The following is a 21,095-nucleotide window of genomic DNA, read 5'->3' as shown; positions in this document are numbered from 1 at the left end:
TCAGATGTTTTTTTTTAGTTTATTTGTATTGTATTTACAATGTTAAACAGTGCAGCCCAACATAAAATAAATAAAACACTTTGTCATGATCAAAAATAGGGAAGGGGGGGGCAGAACAGCATCAGGAGCTTCATGCAGCTAATACAAGATTGTCCAGCAATACCTTCAAAAACAAGATGACTCTTCATGCTTTACAGCCACTTCATCGACCCAAATTAGATCCAAAGAAAGTTCGTCTTGCTCCTTGCCAACATGTCCTGCTCTTCTTGAAATATTCTTTCCTCTCTCCATGTTGGTTAAATGTTAGAGGGATTTTTTTATTATCCAGAGGTGTCAGCCACTTTTACAACAAGGCACTTGTACGCAGTTAGAAATGTCAGTACTGAAATGAATGTACCATCTTACTCCGGCTGCTGTGACTGGAGTACAGTACCAGGAACAACGCAACAAGCAGGTTAATATAATCCAGCTAGGCAGTTTTATAACTATTTATACAAAGGTTATCATGTCTTCTGGTGAAATGTTTTCACATTTCAGTCCAAATATAAATGGAAGTTGTTGAAAACATTATAATAATAGAGTATCTCATTCACTCTTACATTATAGGCTGTAATTTGAGACCACGTTTTCACACATAATCATTTTATAAACTGGCTTATGAATTTAAATGCTTACACTGTAAATGTTCAGGCCATATTTTAAATATTGCTCTGCTTTCATTACATATTTGATCTCCATGCGGCTGCAGTGCTATGGGCGTGGCTGTTATAGGTTGTATTGTTCTTATTCAAGTTCACTCAGGCAGTAACCTATTGATGTACAGTACATTTGACTGACATATTAACAAAAACTATAATGACGTAAAAATGCATTTCGTTTCCTTGAATGAAACCCAGACACATTCAGTGTTCTGCAACATAAAACTTCACTGATATCTTACATACTGACATTTTTACAATGTCCACCAGTGCTAAACAAAATCCCCAAAAATCATTTACATAAAAAAGAAGCATTTTTTTTCATTGCCCATATTAGTCGTCAGTCTTACAGTAGTTAAGGCAAAAAGTAGTCTTCGTCACGGGCAGTGTCTTCTTCATCAACAATGTCCAGTGTGTCTGTATGCATCTAATATTATACCGTATGTTTGTGCATTCATGCATGTCTTTGAGTTGTGATTTTCTGTCCTCATTTTGTCCTCAGGAAAACAGTGAAGTCCATGTGTCCTTCTTTCTGAAGGCTGTTAGTATTTGGAGCTGCTAGACTGGTTCTGATACTGTTGTTGGCCTGCAGTAGTAACTGTTGCACATTGATATAGATGCACAGATTAAATAGACTATGCAAGGCCAGCCATCAGTGGGCTACAGAGAGTATAGATCCAGTCACAGTGCAACAGGCCATAAGTATGCAAGTACTGACACAGTACAGAGTGCACAAGATGTCACGATCTCAGTCTATGTTCACCATTTTTAGTCCGTTAGTTCCAATGCAAAGACAGAATGAGTGCCACACATGGTGATTTGAATTAATTCAGTCAGTCAGTGCTTCAAAGCGAGTTATGAGGTCCGGTCGCTCCAGTGCGTGGCCCATTCCTTTTTATGGACAACTCCTGACTTCTCAGTCTGGAACTGTGGCCGGTCTTCGCGAGGAATCTTCACCGCGTGGTACTGAGGCAACTTGTCTTTGTAGTGGGCCCGCTGGAAGAAGCCACACTGTGGGCAGAGGAAAGAGGAAAACAGGGAGGAGTGCAGATAGAGGAAGAAAGGGAGGGAGAGACAGAGAGACAGGACGGAAGGAAAAGACAAATTAAGTCATATATAGTTATTGCAAATTCCACACAAATTGCATGCATTTGTTTGCAATTATTTCATTTGTTTAACTTCAAATGTCATGCACGAGGCGTATAAAATGTAATAAGTTAAAGACTATTAGACTATTAAAGTCTTGTAGTTAATATCAAACAGATAAAAGTGATTATCTGCTGACCTTTTGCAGTTAAAGTGACATTTTAATAAAAAGGCACCCAAAGCACATCAACATGCTCCACATTTCAAATTCAGCATCATCCTTTAGTGTCCGTGACTAACACCCAAACACGCTGCCATCAAGAAGAAGTGCCCACATTCCTGTGACAAAAACACCTGAAGATGTTAAAGACAAGTAAACTTTAACACCTGACAATAAGGCACTTTTATGATATGTCACACAGGAGTGTTAATATACTGTATTAAAAAGCGCATGACAAGCACATCACAAAATTAGAAGTCTCCATAGACCGGTGTAGCTAGTTAATCTGCCAGGTCAACAGCAGAGGCACGACCGACACACAGCACAGCAGGCATCTGAAAAGCCCTGACAGAGAGATGGATGGATGGTGTTCATAGCACCAAACAATGCTAAACAATAAGAGTTTTGGTTTGATTTAATTGTGCCAATGTGTGTCAATATTTCACACTGAAATGAACACCACCAGCCACACCAAAGTGCACAACACAGCCATTGTGTGAATGTTTTACCGCTTGGAGGAGGAGGGGAGAGCAGGCCAGAGTGAAATATATCTGTATATTATAGTTCTGACGCCTGCTTCTCCGCCTCCGAGGGTTGGACCCCCAAGTGGGCGCGGTAGTACTCCGTGTCATAGTGCCGGCGCCGCTCACTGCGCTTGAAGAAGCCACACTGGGCAACAGATCACCAAAGGGAAAGTAAAACCGATGAGAAACAATGGGAAAAGAAAGAGGAAGGGGATTTGAGTCCCAGATTGAAGTGAGAAGACACAAACAAAAAGAGATGACACACAGAGGACAAACAAAAGAGGAAAGAAACAGATGAGAGTGAGCTGGAAGTAATAAAATGATTAGGACAGAACAAAGCTGGTAGAAATAATTGGACTACCATAGATATAAATGAGGAAAAAGACAAAGGAAGGGACAGTGGAGTGACCGGGGTGCAGTCAATCAAACTATAAAGGCCTCTTATGTGTATGCTGAATGTGAATGTAATCAAGAAAAAAATATATATATATACATCGGTTTAGGACTTTGACACATAGGACAAAAAAGGTGTGTGTGTGTGTGTGTGTGTGTGTGTGTGTGTGTGTGTGTGTGTGTGTGTGTGTGTGTGTGTGTGTGTGTGTGTGTGTGTGTGTGTGTGTGTGTGTGTGTGTGTGTGTGTGTGTGTGTGTGTGTGTGTGTGTGTGTGTGTGTGTGTGTGTGTGTGTGTGTGTGTGTGTGTGTGTGTGTGTGTGTGTGTGTGTGTGTGTGTGTGTGTGTGTGTGTGTGTGTGTGTGTGTGTGTGTGTGTGTGTGTGTGTGTGTGTGTTACCTTCCACAGTATGCAGACTAACAGAGTCAGCAGCAGGATGCCTGCCAGGACAGCTATGAGTATGATCCACCAGGGGATCCAGTACTGATCAGCAAGACCCGGCTCAGGGTAGATCATTACTGGAACCTGGAGAGGAAGGAAAAATGCAATTGTTTATATGCAGAATTGAAAGAAAAATAGTATATATACTACACCTCAGGCCTCACTTCACATATATTTGTTATGATAATAGATTAAGAACGTTTAAATAAAATAAAGATAAATGCTCGATGAACTGATGCTAAGTACCTGTGCAGAAGCATCCTTGAGGACCAGGTGTTTGATGCTGGACTTCACAGTGATGTTGGCTCTGACCAGCAGTTCCAAAGCACTGACCGCCGAAAAATCCTGACAGACAGGATGAATAATACAATTTACAGGTTATATCACATCATATTAATGGGGACCTATCATGCAAAATGCACTTTTGTACGTCTTTTATACATGAATATGTGTCCCCGGTGTTCCAGGGAACTCACCAAGTGTCAGAAAACACAACCCTCTCTATTTTCCTCCATACCCAAATCTCTAAAAATGGGGCTGCAACGGATCTGATACAGACTGATCCAGATTTGAACACTGTCCTGACGTCAGGACGGTGGCGCTACGGCTATTCGGCCAACTCTCCACCTATCAGGGGAATGTGGGGTTGGGCCACGGCCGGCCATTGCCGCTCGAAAGCGCTGGAGACGCTGTCGTAGGAGACCAGGGACAGTTGCAACACGGGTCGGTTGTAACACCTTTAATATCTCCAATCACAAACAAGCTAGAGTGATGACACTCACTCTGCACATGCGCAGTTAGATGGTAAGATCGCTGAGAAAAAAAGGAGCCATGTTTGAATTTCTCGCGTAAGACATCAGCAAAAGTGTGTTTCTGAGGTAAAATATTAACTAAAATTATAGGATGTATTTTTTGGATACTGTCTTGAGTTCAAATGTCTAGGAATCCAAACTAGTATTATTAGAATCACTGTTTTGTAAGCTACAAATATAACTAGCTAAATATGGGTCAAGCTAGCAATCAGGCAGGTTCACAAGGGGTGGAAGCAAGACTGGTGGTCCTGGGACAGTTGTGACATGGCACATTTTACAATGATGGCTCATTTGATCAATTGTTCATTCAAGCATACAGTTGTATTGTTGATTGGTGTGCATTCTCCCTGTAAAAATAAACAATAAAATACTGTACAGTAGGCCGGCCTAAAGTGTGTGTGTGTGTGTGTGTGTGTGTGTGTGTGTGTGTGTGTGTGTGTGTGTGTGTGTGTGTGTGTGTGTGTGTGTGTGTGTGTGTGTGTGTGTGTGTGTGTGTGTGTGTGTGTGTGTGTGTGTGTGTGTGTGTGTGTGTGTGTGTGTGTGTGTGTGTGTGTGTTTACAGTATGCTAAATGTCAGAAAGAGGAAGACAGACAGGGGAGTGCCACTTGCTCTGCTGCAGAGGGCCTCAAATGAAGTTGAGAAGGGAAGTGGCAAAGTCCCTGGATATATGCCATGTCACCCTGTACCGGTTCCATAAAAAGAGGCTGAGGTTGGAGAGTCAGGAATCACAAACGCCCCCAAGAGTAGGCTACTGGTCACCAAAGAAGGTGTTCTCAACAGAGCAGGAGATGCTTTTGAGAGACTACCTGATGGAGGCAGCTGATTTATATTATGGTTTCAGCTCGAAGGAGGTAGGTCTACATAATTATGGTAGAATAGGCTATATATACTGAACAAAAGAAAAGTAAGTGATCAAATATATTGAGGCCTATAGTCAACAGACAAGTGAAATATTTTCTCACCCATGTCCATCCGTCCACATCCAAAAGCTGGACCAAGGAAGCTGACCACAAAGGGGAGAAAAACAAGAGAAACTGCTGTCCTCACAGACACTCCTATAAAAAATCTACTCAAGGCTGAGAAAAAAGATCTAATGCAAAGAAGTCTAAAGCGAAGACAAAAATCAATTTCTGCAAAAAAACAAAACAAAAAAACAAGGAGAAGATGCAGGACTCATCTGATGAAGATGAGGCCCAATACTGCATTGTGTGCCTGGAGATCTGGCTGCAGTGTTGCTCCTGTAAAGCCTGGGCACACAAGGACTGCACAGATGGAAGTGCCTTTTACACCTGCCACAACTGTGAATTTGATTAATTATGGTGTTCTGTTTTAAGTTCTGTTCATTGTTTGATGGAGGATGTGTGAAACCCCATTAAAATCTTGTTGCCTTAGAATTTGACAGCTTTCCCTATGTTTTGTCATGTAGTGTGAACAAAGATAACCGTTATTAACATGTTACAACCGTGCCTGGCATGTGCTCCAACTGTCCCTGTACACAAGGACAGTACTAACAGTTGAGGTTTTTAAAAAAAATACATTTTACAACCTGTACTTATTTCATAAAAACATCTTAAATACATTCTTTCATTAGCTGACATATTGATAATGTATAATATAGCAAAATGGCTATCCTATTGTAAATGTTTATTTACGTATTGGGGTAAGCCCAAAAAGTGTTGCAACTGTCCCTGGTCTCCCCTACATAAGCCAGGCCTGTAAGTGGCGCTGTAGTCTACCACAAAAGTAGTGAAGAAGACTTCCCGCGCATGGTTGCCATGGTTGCCCTTCTGTTTATTCTCCGCTGTGGCTCTTTTTCTCCCTCCCGGAGGCAAGCGTTTGCTCCCGCTGCTGTAATTCAATGCAATCCCTCCCCGTCGAGGCAAGCACTGTAACGGCCCGTCCACACTACAGCGTCGACAGCGTCGACAACTCCAATCTGCCCATTCACTTTGAATGGGGTGACGTCACGTTGCCTCGCTTTTTCGCCGAACTGAATTGTGGGTAGCAGAGCGGTCCGTCTCCGCCGTCTCCGCGTCTCCGGCGTCAGAAGTTGAACAATGTTCAACTTCTGACGCCGGAGACGCCGGAGACGCCGGAGTAGCCAGCGCCAGCCAATCAAATCCCGTTTCGGAAAAACTGACAGCTCAAGCCGTAGCCAATCAAACCGCGTCTAAGCTGGGAGAGATATCCCGCCGTTCATTTCTATATTTCAAAAAAAGTTGGAGGAGAAACTAACTATCGCCTGAGCAAATCACCCGGTTTTGTATGACCAGACCCTCTTCACCTACCGGGATACAAACCGGAGGAACCAGGCATGGAGGGAGGTGGCAGGGACAGTGGGTGAAACTGGTAGGTTTTCGCCTGTTTGGGGAGTTTCTATATATATTGCTCCCATAAAATCCCCATTTTTTTTTGCTTTGTATGTCGGGGGCGGGAGATTCATGTGATTGGTTGTTGGTCGTGTTGCTTGAATAAAATCCCCAAGCTACAGACACGCCCAGCTCCAAGCTTTTTTTGAAGCTGTAGTGTGGACGCTCCGTAAATGATCTGTTAATGATCTGCTCCGCATGATCTGTTTGGTATTTTGAAAACAGAAACGTATACATATACCTTATATAGGTATGGCCCTAAATATAGCATGATAGGTGTCCTTTAAAACAAGCAAGGATGCCTTCATATGAAAGTGGAAATGCTGTTGTTTTATAACTTAGTCTTTCAGTTTAAACCATCATTAATATACAGTATAATAACGTTGGCTAAAACTTTAGAAATAAGACCCATTTTAAGTAAGTAATACAGTCTGCGGCGACATCTTGATTTATTTAGCGATAAGCTAAAGACTAAACAAGAAAACTGCCATGATGACTGTATATTTCTTGTCACGATATCATCTGAATATGTATCAGCAGCTGCCAGTTTCTCAGTGGTTGAAGCTGACAGCTTTCTTCACAGTTTTCCTACTGCCTTCACATCAAAGCTCTTGTTAATCATCCTGTAAATGCACTTGCTGCAGTCATCATTCATTCGCTTCACATGTGAGTGCCGGCAGCAGTTGCAAACAGCTGGACTGAAGCTAAGATGGAGAGTAATGTGCAGTGAGGTGCAGATGTAAAGAGGACAGGTTTTTACCTCTATAAAGCTGCTGTTCCACAGTCTGGCATGGATCTTGAGGACAGCCTGACCAGAGAAGCTGTGGAGGGGACACTGCAGCAGGACACAGCGAGCGGACCCCAAGAGACAGTCCTGGAGAAAGGGGTGACAGTTTAGCACTGTAGGATTTATTTTTTCAAATTAACTGGTGACAGGTGTAGGCAGCAATATTTTCCTTTCCCTCTTACCAGTTTGAGCGACTTGCGCCTCTCCGAGGCTGCCACAGCTGGCGTGGTTCGTCTCACGCTGCCTTTTGTCGTCATTGGACCTTCCTCCTCTGGGTGGGAGCGGCGCGTTCGCCCAGCCTGGTGGAAGTGACACATACATACAAGCAGAGATGAATCAGCCTCCTTTGATGAGTCATGTTTGGCATTAAACATGACATTGACACGATGTACTGTATGTAACACAGGAGGAAAATGTTTCAGCCATGACAACGACACATCAGTTTATATGCAGTTGCATCCACAAAAGATGGTATGTATACAGTATATTGTGTAAGGAAAGGATTGTTTTTGTCATCTACCACATCAACACATTTTCAGCACAAATTCTTAAATTCACCAAGTCAGAAACACCAGAATGTGGACCAAATAAATAGTTTTTCTATTGTATGGTATTGTTTTATTAATGGCATACAACTAACAATAATACACATTTAAAAGCCAAAATAAAACAATCGACTGCACCTTCTGTGGCCATTAAGTGGATGCAGATTGACTGTGCTGTCTTAATTGGTGGTGTCGTATAGATTTCCTTGCACATTAGTCAAATAAACTGTGCTCTGCTTACCCTTATGTTAACAGCCTGTTGGAGTCCTGCAGGTGAAGAAATGGGTAGCTTCAGAGGATTTAAGGCCCCCGTTGAGGTGCACTGTGTTTCTGGGTGACCCTCAAACTTCATGCTTGCGGGATACAGGAGCCATTTCTGATTAGCCAGCTCATAAGGCCACATGATGTTGAGGAAGGCCGCACCAAGCGTCTGCAGAGCTTGTCCGGTATTAATCACCTGATGTAAAAAATATATAAAAGAGATTATATTAGGATGTGGGACTTCTTTCAGCATTGATGCCTATCAAAATAACACACACGCACACACACTAGTTCCTCACCACAAACTCAAAATCCACAGGGCTGCCGATGTCCTCCAGACTGGCCATGGCACTCTCTCCCCTCACTGTCCCGCTGAAGAACAGCTGGTGAGGACGAGCAAGCCTACAGTAAAACACATTCACATCAAGGGGTCAGACAGCTGCACACATTCACAAAGCTGCATAAAGCATACATGCATTGCACCGAAAACCTCAGTTAACATTTCTGATGAGATCTGAACGATTCTAAAAGATACAAGCTAAATGTTGTTGAATGTGATGCACACAATTAGAATATACCAGCGTAAACATCACATAACGTCTATAAAAAGTTGTAAAAGGCTGATTCATAATAACATAACTTTAGCAAAATGTATAATAGCAACCTTTCTTAGCCTCATACAGATTTAACAGAGATAAAAAAAGAAAAAGGTTTCACTCACCCACTGACAGACAGAGGGAGCTCTATCACAACTCTAGCAAAAGCTGTGACTGGTACCAGATCGGGTTGCTCACTGATACTGAGGACAAAACAACAAAACACTGTCATCAAAGGGTTATTTGGCCTGAACAAGTCAAATATTAGCACTTACAGTATATAGAGCTCGATGTGCTTGATGTTGTGAAAATACATACATACTGTATACATCATGTTTTCAAGAGAACATTTTAGAGGACTTACGTTGTCAAAGCGAGATCTGCTGTCAACTCAGTGGTCTCAATTGTAATGTTTGATGTGCTCAAGTTGATGGAGAATTTAAGCTGAAATAGCAACAAATGAAATATAAATGATATGTGAAAATAACAACACATAATTTCTCTGCTGAAATTATACAAATCTGAAAATATATGAAATTATCTAAAAACATATACTGTACATATTTTTCCACCACAAGTTACTTATTTTTTTCCTGATTTCTCCCCATTTCCCCAAAGTTTTTGCACTTTTGTTTTTATTACACATTAGTAATTTGGAGTTGAATGGGTTAGAGACAGGTGACAACAAGAAGCAAAGGGCTATGTGTCTGAATTCACACTGTTTTGTTTTCGTACCTTAGTGTCGCGTTTCACAGGGTTTCCGAGGTCACATTCGACTTGGGAGCCATTCTGGTTTGCCTGGCATCTAATCTAGAGACAGATAGCATATCAAACAAATACTATCATTAAAAACAGATATCCAAACATACTTGGTAAAAAAAGATTGTTCTTAATAGAGCAGATACCTGTGGTGGGATCCTTGAGCCGGCATAAGACAGAGTGTTGGGGAGGGAGATGAGCAGCTGAGCGGCGTGGGCGTCGTCTCCGTCCTCCTCGGGGTGCTCAGGGTCAGAGGGCGTGTTGGTGACAGTGATCTCCAGCACCACCAGCCGATGGTCCGACAGCGAGAACACCTGCACTTCATCGTCATCTCTACATGAGGAGAGAGGGGAAAACACAATGAAAAAACGACATCATTGCACTTTGAAGTAATCCAACATGATTGTCTCCTTTATGAGTTGGATAAAAAAGATATGCACCACCTTAAGTCAAACCTTTGAGCATATCATTCGTTTAATTCCTATTTTCAAGACTCTCTTCACGAGCACTTTTTACATTTAAAGCTAGTTTTAAAAAATATATCTGTTTGAAAATGATTTAAAATGACGGTATGATGATATGACATAGCACCCTTTAAGTGTCTTAAAGGATTGAAATTGAAATAATAGGGCTTAGTATAAAGCCAACCATATAAATTGATAAATCCTTTAAAGATAACGTTCCTTAATATTATCCTGTACCAAAAGATAAATTAAAAAAACATGACATTTAGAATCCAGTGAACGCCAGGATAACATCCATTATACGGTAAGACAAGATCTGAGTATTGAAAGGCATGGAGCAAATGTTTCTGGTTGATGCTCGTTCAACACCAAAACAATTGTACACACATTATAAAAACAGACACACATGAACGTTTGTGTTGGTGTCCCTAGGCAACAGTGTAGCCCACATGAGTGGGCTGAGCAGACACTTACTTTGGCAGCGGGGTGAAGAGGTCGGAGGTCAGGGGTCTTGTTCCAAACTGGTAGCTCAGCTTCAGGTTGCTCTGGCAGATCTTGTCGCTGCCGCATCCTTCTCGCAGGAAGTTCACCTTCAGACGGTAAAAGAGGAAGACGTGAAGTAGTTTTTTAAAATCTCAAAACACAATCTTCGTCTACGGTCAGCTTTTTAAAACAAGATTACATTTTTGTAGAATGGTAAATACTGAAATGGTGCATTATACAAAACATTTTGATTGCATTTAAAGCTGAACATGGAGCCAATAATACATACACAAAGTGTATTTAATTTATTTTGATTTCCAAATCTTGGATAGAACAAGACACTTAAAGTTGTTACCTTTAACTTTAAGAAACAAAGTACGGTAAGTGGTTGAGAAGAAATTGTATTTTTGTAAATGTTAACCGCTTGCAGCCCTAGTTGCATTACACATTTTAATCATAATGCATAACATCTCTTTTAAGCAGAAATATAATAAATTAAGGAGAAAAACGAAAACAAATGAAGCAATACATGTCTTAGACAAACATTTTTAATTTTGCATGTTTATCAATGTTAATGTTCTAAACATAAATTGTATGTAATATTTGAGACTTTCATAAGCCATGACAAGTTTGACTTACATAAGAATTAAACCGTTGATAGGAAGTTTTTAATTTCTGTATCATCTAATCTACATGCAAGTGTGGCCCATTCAAATGAATCAAGACAGTAAAGTACTTGAGCTTTCTTTTGTTACAGACCTCAGAGTGCAGTGTATTGGACGGGGAAACACTCAGAACAGGCGCCAGCTTCTCCAGCTTCTTGGCACCCGAATGTCTGCGGGGGGGCACAGACTTGATCTCGTGGGTTATCGCCAATGAGATGGGGCGCAGTTTGTCAAGGATGTTATCCTGCATGGACAGAGATTTGAACCAAATTTAACAAAAACATTTGGTCAAAGAGTTTGTTTATGGTGTGAAAGAGTGGAGATATAGCAATTTAACTTTATAATAAAAATATTGAATGTAAATTAAATTCAGTACAGATGGTAGAATGTTAAAAACATGCAATATACTTTTACCATTTGTATTAAGTATTATGTTTCCACCACTTTTGAATGCAAAAACGAAGATCAAAAACCACCTGCTATTGTTAACAAATAACTCAAACTAAGTACAAATCCCTTATTCCACTACCACAACAGCTGTGGTTGATGAATTGTATCTGGACAACACAAACAGATCTAAGTTACTGACATGGAGCTGGAAGGTAGCGGTGGTGCACACAGGGTGTCGCTGCCGATGGAGCTCCACCTCTTCTGTCTGAGTATACTCCGGCTCCAGGGAACTGCGTCCCAGGAAGTTAACACGGTGTGGGAGGCCCAACTTCCTGCGCTCGGTGTCAGCTTCAAAGTGCACCACCAGGGCTGGATGGGAGTAAAAAACAACAAGAGAGAAGGAACACATTTCAGGACACACACATAGAGCTGTTAAAGAGCCCACCAGGGACAAAACATAGATGAAGCCCCATCAGAGGGAATACAGTATTACACAGCTGTGATTTTTATCAAAATAAAGTCTAATGTTACTCCACTTTTCACTGTAAATAGAAATGACTTCCGTCCCACTTAAGTGACGAACAAAAATGTTCTTGGAAAGCGAGGAGTGACTTACTTATGTGCGGGGAGTAGTGTTCTGGGTGGGCTGTGAAGGTGAAGCAGGCCTTGACCTCCACGCTAAAAAAGGCAGACAGTGGAAAGTGTAAATATGTATATCTGTCATAAAGTAGTTTAACCACTACATATGATTGAGATGATCCATTAAATCATAGAGAAAAATGTAATTCAAAAGAAGAATGCGTCCCAATATAAGCGCTTACCAGGCTCCCTCTCGGCCCTTGCAGTTATGCTGCTCCAGATCAATGTACTGAGGGTCGATAGATACTTCTCGGAGCACATGGATGACTGGGCGAGACCTTGGGATAGATACAAAACACAAGAGTGTGTCAGGTAGAACACATTATAACTTAATTGTGGTTTTATTGTGAAGAAAACTGCAAGTAAACATGCAAGATTTATGATAGAGCTTTTATTTTGTGTGCTTCTTGAGTGTCTGCTTTGATTTGGAATTGATCAGATTTATCAACAATAGGATATTTAACATTGAGCTTTTATATTTCAAATGCATACCAAGTAAAGTATCTTGCTCTGTTTTTCTAAATAAATCTCACCTGAAGAGAACCACTGAGTCATTAAGAGAGCCCACGGCTATATCTGGGTAGTGGTTACTGTCAATATCCAAACCCCCTGAGATGGAGTATCCAAATCGTCTCACATCAAAGTCACGACCATCCAGCACCTGATGGTACAAAAACAAAAATCATTCATCATAGTTGAAGATTTAAAAACGAATAAATAAACCATGTACATCACATAATGATGGAAAATTGGTACTGTCCCTCTTGTATTCACTTATTCTAAATGTATACTGCACTATTCCTTTTATATTCTTCATTTTATATTAACGTTCAATCTCTTGGTTCATTCCTAAACTGTCTAAAACTCACCTGAGCTGGCTTTGTTTCAATTCCAGCATCTGAGCCTCTGTAGATGAACACTTTGCCATCTCCATCAAACGGTGCCCCAACAGCAATATCTGAACAGATATGGAAATCATTGTTAAAAACAAACATTCATTTAGTTAGCTACAGTTTACAACTGAGTAGTTTAAAACCAACACAGTATGAAAAGTGGGAAAGAAGGGACACTTCTTTCTTTTATTATATTATATGTGAAACTGAGTTAAAGTATAACCCACAGCAGTGGCAGCAGTAACTTGTGCATGTTTTTTCTGACTTAAATTTCGTAGTTCTTTTTTAATATATATATTTAATGTCAAACTCTTACATACTTTATTAGTATATGGGATTTTGGGTTTTTCTCACCTCCGTACCCGTCCTGGTCCAGATCACCGATGTTGCTGACTACAATTCCAAACATGGAGTCGTAGGTGCCGTTGAGACGGATGGGTCGGGAATGATCGTCCCAGTGACCGAAGGGGTTCAGGTACACGTACACAGCCCCTCCAATCTCTGCCTTACGGTCAAAGAAGTTAGGAGCTCCAACAATCAGGTCTGTCCAGCTAGGAACAGGAACAGAGAGTCAGAAGATGTCTTTTAATTCGAGTTCTTAGAAGCCAAGAAAACCTCTTATCCAAAACCAAAAGTACTATTTGAAGGTACTTGTACTTTACATGTATATCTAATTTCTTGCAACTTTATACTTCTGCTCCACCACATTTACAAGTGCAAATGTTGTACTTTCCTCCCCACTACATTTATTTCACAGCTGTATGGTTGCTTGTTACATTTAGATTAAGATTTTACAGTACATATAAAAAATGTGCAATAACCTTTAAAATATGATGAATTGTCATATTTTCAACTACTTAAAATGTTGTAAAGTTTTTGAATTAGCTTTACCTCAACCATACAGTAAAGTACTGTAATATAAATTAATCCATGATTCTTCCAAAATGTTGAACTTAAAGGGGCCATTGTTTCTAATTAGTATTTTTGAGGTAAATCAGCTGAAAATATTTGTATTTGAAAAATAAAAATGACAGGAAAACTTCTTCAACAACTGAGCAGTATTATCTATTAAACAATTATCATCAAGCCTGTCGTCACCCGTCCCGGTTCAGGTCCGTTGTAGCAACGGAGTACCCAAATGACGAGGCCAGCTCCTCGCCCCAGATGATGTGTTGTGGCACCAGCCGGTACACGTTGTCTTTTTTTAGCAGCACTACTGCCCCCGTGTGATTGGCCCGAGGTGCACCTGCCACGAAGGTCAGCTCCCTGAGGCTTATTATCCCCATGGCAGAGTCCACAGAAAACCCTGGAAGACGGAAGTCAGGACGGAGGAAAGGGTCAGCGGTTAGTATTGACCTCAGAGGCTCTCCTCTCTGTGTAGCATGTTCTGCTCATCTTCTTACTAATGAAATGTGTGCCTTAAGTGACTATTGATTTTATGCCAGACTCATGATGGGTGTAAATGTCCTGTGTGCATGTGTTCGAAGGCGCATGTAGCTGGAGGCCTGCGATTGGTTGTGTGTCCACTGGTAAGAGCAGAAAAGGCGGGTTGTGATGTTAAGAGAGGGAGATGTATGGGGCTTTGACTAATGTCCCGTGAGATGTAAACATAGTGGATGGACGTTAATCAGATTTATAACCTAAAGCATCCCTCTTTTGTGTGGAAGTGTGGGTCTTCATGTGTGTGTTTCTGTGTGTGTGTTTAGAGGAATGTGTGCATAATTCAGATGGAGCAAAGTGACCAAGTGAAAGGGGGAGGGGTTAGTGTGTGTTAGTGTGTGGGTGTATTAGCTTCATGACAAATTGTGAAATATTCTTATAAAGCTGTGAAAAATAGCACATCATATCAAACATTTCCCCTAAATAGAAGCAACCACATGCAATTTGCCTCACTTGTTTCAAAACATGCAGAGGATAGGGTGTGAAATCATCTATGATAACATGAGGGGGGGCATCTGTTAGTGCTGAGTAAACATGCAGGGGGAGACGGGACAAACAGTGAGCAGCTCCAGGGTGGCAGGTGAGGAATGCAACACTGTGCATCTCAAGTCCTGTAAAACCCACGGACAGAGACAACATGTGTTGCTATTCCACACCGGGCGGCTCTATACAACTAAATGGGGAATAAAGGCTTAAGGCAGTAAAAGGCCCCCTGCAGGTGTTTACACACAAACATGTTGTGTGTTGTGTATTGTATATACTGTTATTCTGTCCTTCAGTGCTACTTTTATATAATCTACTGTCTTCTATTGTTTTTCTTATTTTTGTTTATTTCTTTATGCCACACTAATATAATGATTTGAACTGTTAATACATCGTCAGTGTGTGTTGATGGAGAAAGCTGCAACTGCATTTCATTTTTGCAAGCCTGAGCTTCATCACAATGGAGCTACACATTATTTAAATTATTGCTTTTCGTTAAATCAAATATAAAACACAATATTACAATTTTTAGAAGCACATACTTGAATCCAATCCTCTGGAAGGTGTATCCTTATAACCCATGTTGAGTTATAGATAACCTTGTCTTTACAACTAAGCAAATAATGAATTAGCATTAATATATATATTTTTCCAAATTGTATTATCAGTGCGCTCTCAGAGCAAAGATTGCCATTTATTTGAAATGTGTAGGGTACTGTCTTGTCACAGTCACACAATATATCAATTGTTAAAATTATGTATTTACTCTTTACCTTTGTTTCTGTTTTATCCTACCAAATTTGTAAATACATTTTTGCAAATTGCTAGAAATAATCACAGTTTTTTCCATTCCATTTTTTCACACTCAAGCTAAATAAAGTCCAAACTAAATTAAGTAAAGATCATGATGATTGCTTTGACCAGAGCAGTAGATGTAACACATTGTACAGGATCAGACTGTATTTTCTCATATTGTCTTTATCTGTAAATGGAAAACTGGACCACATTTTCCAAGGATGTTGCCCTTGGATACAGCATTAGACCTCCAAACACCCTGCAATAAGCAAGACTTTATTTTCTGTTTTATTTGGCCTTGGTGGAGATAAAAAGTATGGATATTTTTATTTTCAGCCCTTTGTAACATAATTTATGGTTGAAGCCACTATATATGAAAAAATAATCCTTTGATAAGTCGGATTCAAAGACGGGCAGGAAATAATGTCATGAATATCTAAACACTGCCTCTATCATTTCAGTAAGCATGCAAAGGTGTGGCATATCATCTGGTTAGGATCAATGGAACATGTGAGTTATAAATGAGAGGTAAAAGGTCATGTGGGAATTAGCGTTGTCAAGGAGACGGCTCAATGTGGAGAGCGGCAGGGTAAGCAGGCTTGGAGGTATGCGAATGAAAAGATTTATGGTAGATCCACACACTTAGTGAAAAGTAATAACTGGAACAATAAAACAGCTTGTGTTAAGCAGGCGAAGAGTCTTCACACATGGACACTGAATATCTAGAGATTTTTAATATATTGTAACAAAACAATCTTTACTCCACCACTTGGATCCAGACTGAAATATCTCAACAACCTTTGGATGAGTAGCCATTTTTAAATACATGCATGGTCTCCAGAGGATAAAGGAGGGCATTAATGGTTTTGAATGTAATGCATCTGCAATTATTATATTGATGCTTTGACATGTTGTTCACACATTGATGATACCCTCAGGATTAATAGTAATGATGGAAACCTCTAAAACTAATGACATTCACTTCACACTCGGTTGTACTTTTTAGAGCTAATGTTAGCATGCCAACACACTAAATTAAGAAGATGAACGGTGTAATCATTATACCGGCTAAACTACCACTTTGCCAAGTACAGACTCTCAGAGCTGCTAGCATGGAGGTACAATCTTTGTTTTGTTTGTTAGTTGAGTTTTTCTGTATCATTAAAGCGATTTAGTAAATCTATGACTGACAAGAAAACCACCACCAACTGGAAAGCTTCTTACCCACACATGCAGACTGACTGAACACACTACAGACAACAGATATCTACAGACAGAACAGACACCCCGCTGCTACTCAAACAGACAACCATCGCACTGCCATTGACAAATCAAAAAGCTATAAACAAAGAGGAAAAGATTATCATAAATAAATGAAATTAAGTTTAATTAAATTAGAATAAATTAAATTAAATTAAATAGTTTAAAAGTGGAAAAAATGCAGTTTTAGATGGCTGTCTCTTTATAACAGTACAGGTGATAAGGTTCCATGTAGTACATCAATTACACACTAAAAAACTATCTGGAATTAGCAGAAATGATTGAGACGAAGACGGAGGACTACTTCCACTACAAGCCCAATCCGGTCCGAACAAAAACACTGCACGCCTACAAACCTAAGTAGCTATTATGAGCTACATCCTCAAACGCTGTAGGCCGGCTGGAGGGCTCCAGAGTTTTGTACAGCAGTGCATCTTCAATCGGGCTAGCCATGAACAAGAGCCCTATGGCCCAAAACAGGAAAAGAAAGACAGAAAGAAGAAGAGAAGGATGAGTGTAGGAGGGGAGTGATGGGGTGGTGAAATGGTGAGGGAGGGAAAAAGAGTGAAAAGAGTGGAAAAAAGGGGGGAGAGGGAGGTGCAGGTGAGACAAGCTGTGATTGATTGATGTTTTGTCTTTTTGGTGCCGCAGAGGTCCTGCAGAACCGCTGGACACCTGGTGGAGAGACGACGTTTCAGGCTCAGACTGCACTCTCAATGATGCTACCACACCCTATTCAACATCTTGATTTGCTTTACTTTGTTTTGAGAAGAGGGCAGTGGATGGAAAAAGGATAACGTCATTGTTATTGGGATGATTTCTTTTTTGGCGGTTCATATTTCCCTTGAGAGTGAGAAAGGCTACTGGCATCATAAGAATTAAGGTCAGGCTCTCTGAGTCACAGATAGGCTCATCCAGAAATAATCCATAGGGAATGAGCAGTTAGAGGCATTTTTGGCAGCTGCTATTAGCCCCCGTGGTTTGGGCGGCCATGTTGGAGTGCAGCCTGAGCCGTGGTTTCGCCCTCCACCGGCCCTCTCTCTCTCTCCTGTGCACAGGCAGCAGTGAGCAGGGAGGGCGGATCCTACCCAGGTAACTGTGGTAGGGCAGAGGGATGAGCTGGGCATTAAGTTGTTTCTGATCTGCCACCTCGTAGGGCCCGTCGTCGTAAAAACCGAGGTCAAGCAGAGTCTGGTTTAGGAGCTGGACACGCATCTCACCTGGAATGGAAACAGGTGAGGGCACAGCAAGCACACACACAGCGAATAACAGAAGACAAACACACTTGTGCGATTTGTTGCATACTTGCACACATGGCAAGTCCAAATGATCAGTATGTACACTAAGTCATTGTAAAATGTTTAGTTAGTCTACAATAAAATCAACATCCTTAACCATCTTACGCGAACCACAAATTAAACACATGTTCAACGTTTGGCATAAATAAAAAAGTATTTTGAAGGAGGAAAGTGTTTACAATATAGGAATGATTGTATGTTGTAATTTTAAATTTCGAGCTAAATAACATTAGAACAATGTGATATGTATGAATTGTGTGAATCATTAGCATTGATCTCATGTGGCGAACAAAATAAATCAATCCAGTATATGACTACCGCCTACTTTGATTAAGTGCACACCACTTCTCTGCATAATGTCTGTTTCCAATCACTAGATTGGTTTATTAATCAATTCAATGTTCAATTCCTAACAGTATAGTTCTCCTAATAGTGTGTTTTAATTACACACTTTACAAGGATTGGCTCTATTCCATAGTTCACATTAATTGCAGTAAAGTACTATTTAATTAATTTGATTGAAACATTTCATAAAATCACTCAGATTTACATTCATCCTTGTGATTCAGATACAAAATGAAACAATGCATGTCTAAATATCTTTTTCTTGCTGCCACCTAGTGCACAAACACAACTTTAAAACTGCATCACCACTTTGGTCAAAACACTCCATAGGAAGGAAGACCTGACAGTTGTTACAGTGATTCTGCGTTCTGCGGGTGAATCGGACACCTTACCTTTCCAGTTGTAGGTTCCTGGAGCCCCAAACAGAATGAAGTCGTTGTCTGGGGTGAAACTGACGGACATGCCCTGCTGGCAGAAGCCAAACTGCTCGTGTCCCTGCGGCCGGCCCTCGCAGAACTTCCACTCCCCTCCATCCAGGTCGTCCCGCTCCGTCAGATCATCACTCAGAACGTAGCAGCGTCCAATGGGATCACGGGTCTCTGAAGATTGACCAACACGTTGCCTGAGCTCATACAGATGAGCACAGGTCTGGTGAGGGACAGGAAATGGAGTATTAATGATCAGGATTTATATGTTGGTACTGTTACTGTTGTTACTCATTCAGAAAAGCTAGTCTTCAACATTGAACATATATTTCTAAAAGGTTAATAGATTAACCAAACCTCGAAATGGTCTAGGTTCACAAGTCATTGGGTCAGAAGCAACACAACAAGAACAGCATAGCTTCCTGCACTGGTACATTAACAGGATGTGGCCTTCACTTACCACCACCTTCCCTCCAATCCCCTGACTCTTGACAGTGACTCCCAGCCACTGGTTGTCTTTGCTCTCTCTTTCCAGATTCACTGAGGGAAAACGCAGAAGGAAATGGCTTCAAATCATAACAGTTCCCATATTGTAAACCAATTAGGATCTGAGCCACAGTAAGCAAACAGCACTTTGTTGTTGAAGTTGAACACACAGTAAACTTTTCTCTAATGTAATGCAAATTACTAAATAAATGTCAAACACGAGTTATAAACTTTTGAATAATAAAGGCTGTCTAAAAATTAAAAACTTATTTTCTAGATTATTAGAATTTCTTTGATCATGTGGGCTATAAAAAGTCAGCAATTCCAGCAATATTCAGCAATACCAGTATTAAGCATGTTGACATATTTGAACTGTCCGTTTTAGTTGACAAACAAACTACCCCAAATGATTAAGAAAAAAAACAAGGAAAGCAACAATAGTAACAACACAACAGGCAAATAATCACATTGGAGATCCTTAAACTAATCATATTTTTTTAAATGACCAAGTCTATTATCTAAATTACAGCTGACTCAATTAGCACCAGATTATTGCTGCTAATCAATAACTGACTAAACATTAGAGTTCTACTTGACTCACCTTCTCCGTCGATATCCACCCTCTCACAGTCGTACTCCTCAGGTGTGATTGGACATTTGAACAAAGCTCCTGGCCGAGTGCCCCTCATCAGGCCCTGCCCCGCTGCCTGTGGGGCTCCCACAAGGATCCTAAAGGAACAAAACAATGAACATTTATTTAATGAAACATGTTATTTTATTACATTTTCATTGTTGAATTCATGGTAGAGTCTGATAGGGTTTATGACAGTAACTTAACATCTCATGTAAGTCAAGTAGGCTCCTACATAAAATCTAATGATATTTGCAACTGGTTAAACGCTATTATTAAAGCTAACATTTTACATGTGACTGTGGGCACATTTCACAGCCTCGGCTGACCTGAGGCACCATTACTGTAAAGTACAAACACCTGTAACTCAAGTTATTCCAGCCATGCCGAGACCACCAAATATGTTATCTCGACTTTAAGCTGATTCGAAACAGCTCTGTCTATCTGCATGTTCTCCATCTCCTTTTCACTATAATGATGTATACTATCATCAAACACCCTTCACTATCAAGGCAAGGAAAGGTTTTATTCTCAGTGAGGTGGTTGCTAATACTTTGGGGCCAGTGTCACTGCCCTCTGCCTTATTTGGAGCGGCTGATTCAGGCTAGGATGCTATTTAAAAACCGAGCGTTGAGCCACATTCCACCCAACACCGTCAGCCGTGGCATATGCATGGAAGCGAGAAGTGGGGAAATGGAGGCGAAGGAAAGAGTATAATAAGCATATTGTAAGGTTGGGAAAAAATACAACAAAGCCCAACAAAGGGATGAACCTTAAATTGAGTGCCACAACAATAGCTGTTTCAATATGCCTGCTGCTTACATATAATTATAGTGACGGTGTGTGAGTAGACACAAGCTGTAAAGCCTGTGTGAAAGGGTCCCATCACCAACCCCCCTCATATCTACC

At 40.7% G+C, this 21,095-nt stretch overlaps 1 protein-coding gene across 3 annotated transcripts in view; it reads right to left on the bottom strand.

Annotated features, from left to right (window-relative positions):
* itga7 (integrin, alpha 7) overlaps positions 1 to 21,095 on the bottom strand; it is a 33,023-nt gene continuing 11,928 nt past the window's right edge. The window contains exons 2-26 of one of the 3 annotated variants that reach the window (XM_034083135.2): positions 20,157 to 20,284; positions 19,530 to 19,609; positions 19,037 to 19,292; positions 18,090 to 18,221; positions 14,122 to 14,329; positions 13,378 to 13,574; positions 13,000 to 13,088; positions 12,664 to 12,791; positions 12,313 to 12,408; positions 12,108 to 12,169; positions 11,691 to 11,860; positions 11,196 to 11,345; positions 10,428 to 10,543; positions 9,636 to 9,822; positions 9,466 to 9,540; positions 9,095 to 9,174; positions 8,856 to 8,933; positions 8,434 to 8,536; positions 8,115 to 8,330; positions 7,511 to 7,627; positions 7,302 to 7,415; positions 3,606 to 3,704; positions 3,318 to 3,443; positions 2,514 to 2,673; positions 1,620 to 1,709 (exon numbers count right to left, since the gene is read on the bottom strand). In XM_034083135.2, the coding sequence (XP_033939026.1) occupies positions 2,563 to 2,673; positions 3,318 to 3,443; positions 3,606 to 3,704; positions 7,302 to 7,415; positions 7,511 to 7,627; positions 8,115 to 8,330; positions 8,434 to 8,536; positions 8,856 to 8,933; positions 9,095 to 9,174; positions 9,466 to 9,540; positions 9,636 to 9,822; positions 10,428 to 10,543; positions 11,196 to 11,345; positions 11,691 to 11,860; positions 12,108 to 12,169; positions 12,313 to 12,408; positions 12,664 to 12,791; positions 13,000 to 13,088; positions 13,378 to 13,574; positions 14,122 to 14,329; positions 18,090 to 18,221; positions 19,037 to 19,292; positions 19,530 to 19,609; positions 20,157 to 20,284 (3,118 nt within the window). In that variant the 3' untranslated portion in view covers positions 1,620 to 1,709; positions 2,514 to 2,562. Of the gene's footprint in view, positions 1,710 to 2,513; positions 2,674 to 3,317; positions 3,444 to 3,605; positions 3,705 to 7,301; positions 7,416 to 7,510; positions 7,628 to 8,114; positions 8,331 to 8,433; positions 8,537 to 8,855; positions 8,934 to 9,094; positions 9,175 to 9,465; positions 9,541 to 9,635; positions 9,823 to 10,427; positions 10,544 to 11,195; positions 11,346 to 11,690; positions 11,861 to 12,107; positions 12,170 to 12,312; positions 12,409 to 12,663; positions 12,792 to 12,999; positions 13,089 to 13,377; positions 13,575 to 14,121; positions 14,330 to 17,357; positions 17,466 to 18,089; positions 18,222 to 19,036; positions 19,293 to 19,529; positions 19,610 to 20,156; positions 20,285 to 21,095 lie in introns of all 3 variants that reach the window. The other 2 variants (XM_034083132.1, XM_034083133.1) reach the window with 2 other exon arrangements.

This window comes from Pseudochaenichthys georgianus, chromosome 5 (assembly GCF_902827115.2).
Source record: "Pseudochaenichthys georgianus chromosome 5, fPseGeo1.2, whole genome shotgun sequence".
In the NCBI taxonomy this organism is placed as follows: Eukaryota; Metazoa; Chordata; class Actinopteri; order Perciformes; family Channichthyidae; genus Pseudochaenichthys; species Pseudochaenichthys georgianus.
Note: the sequence above shows the minus strand (reverse complement) of the source record. Positions and strands in the feature narration are given on the sequence as shown.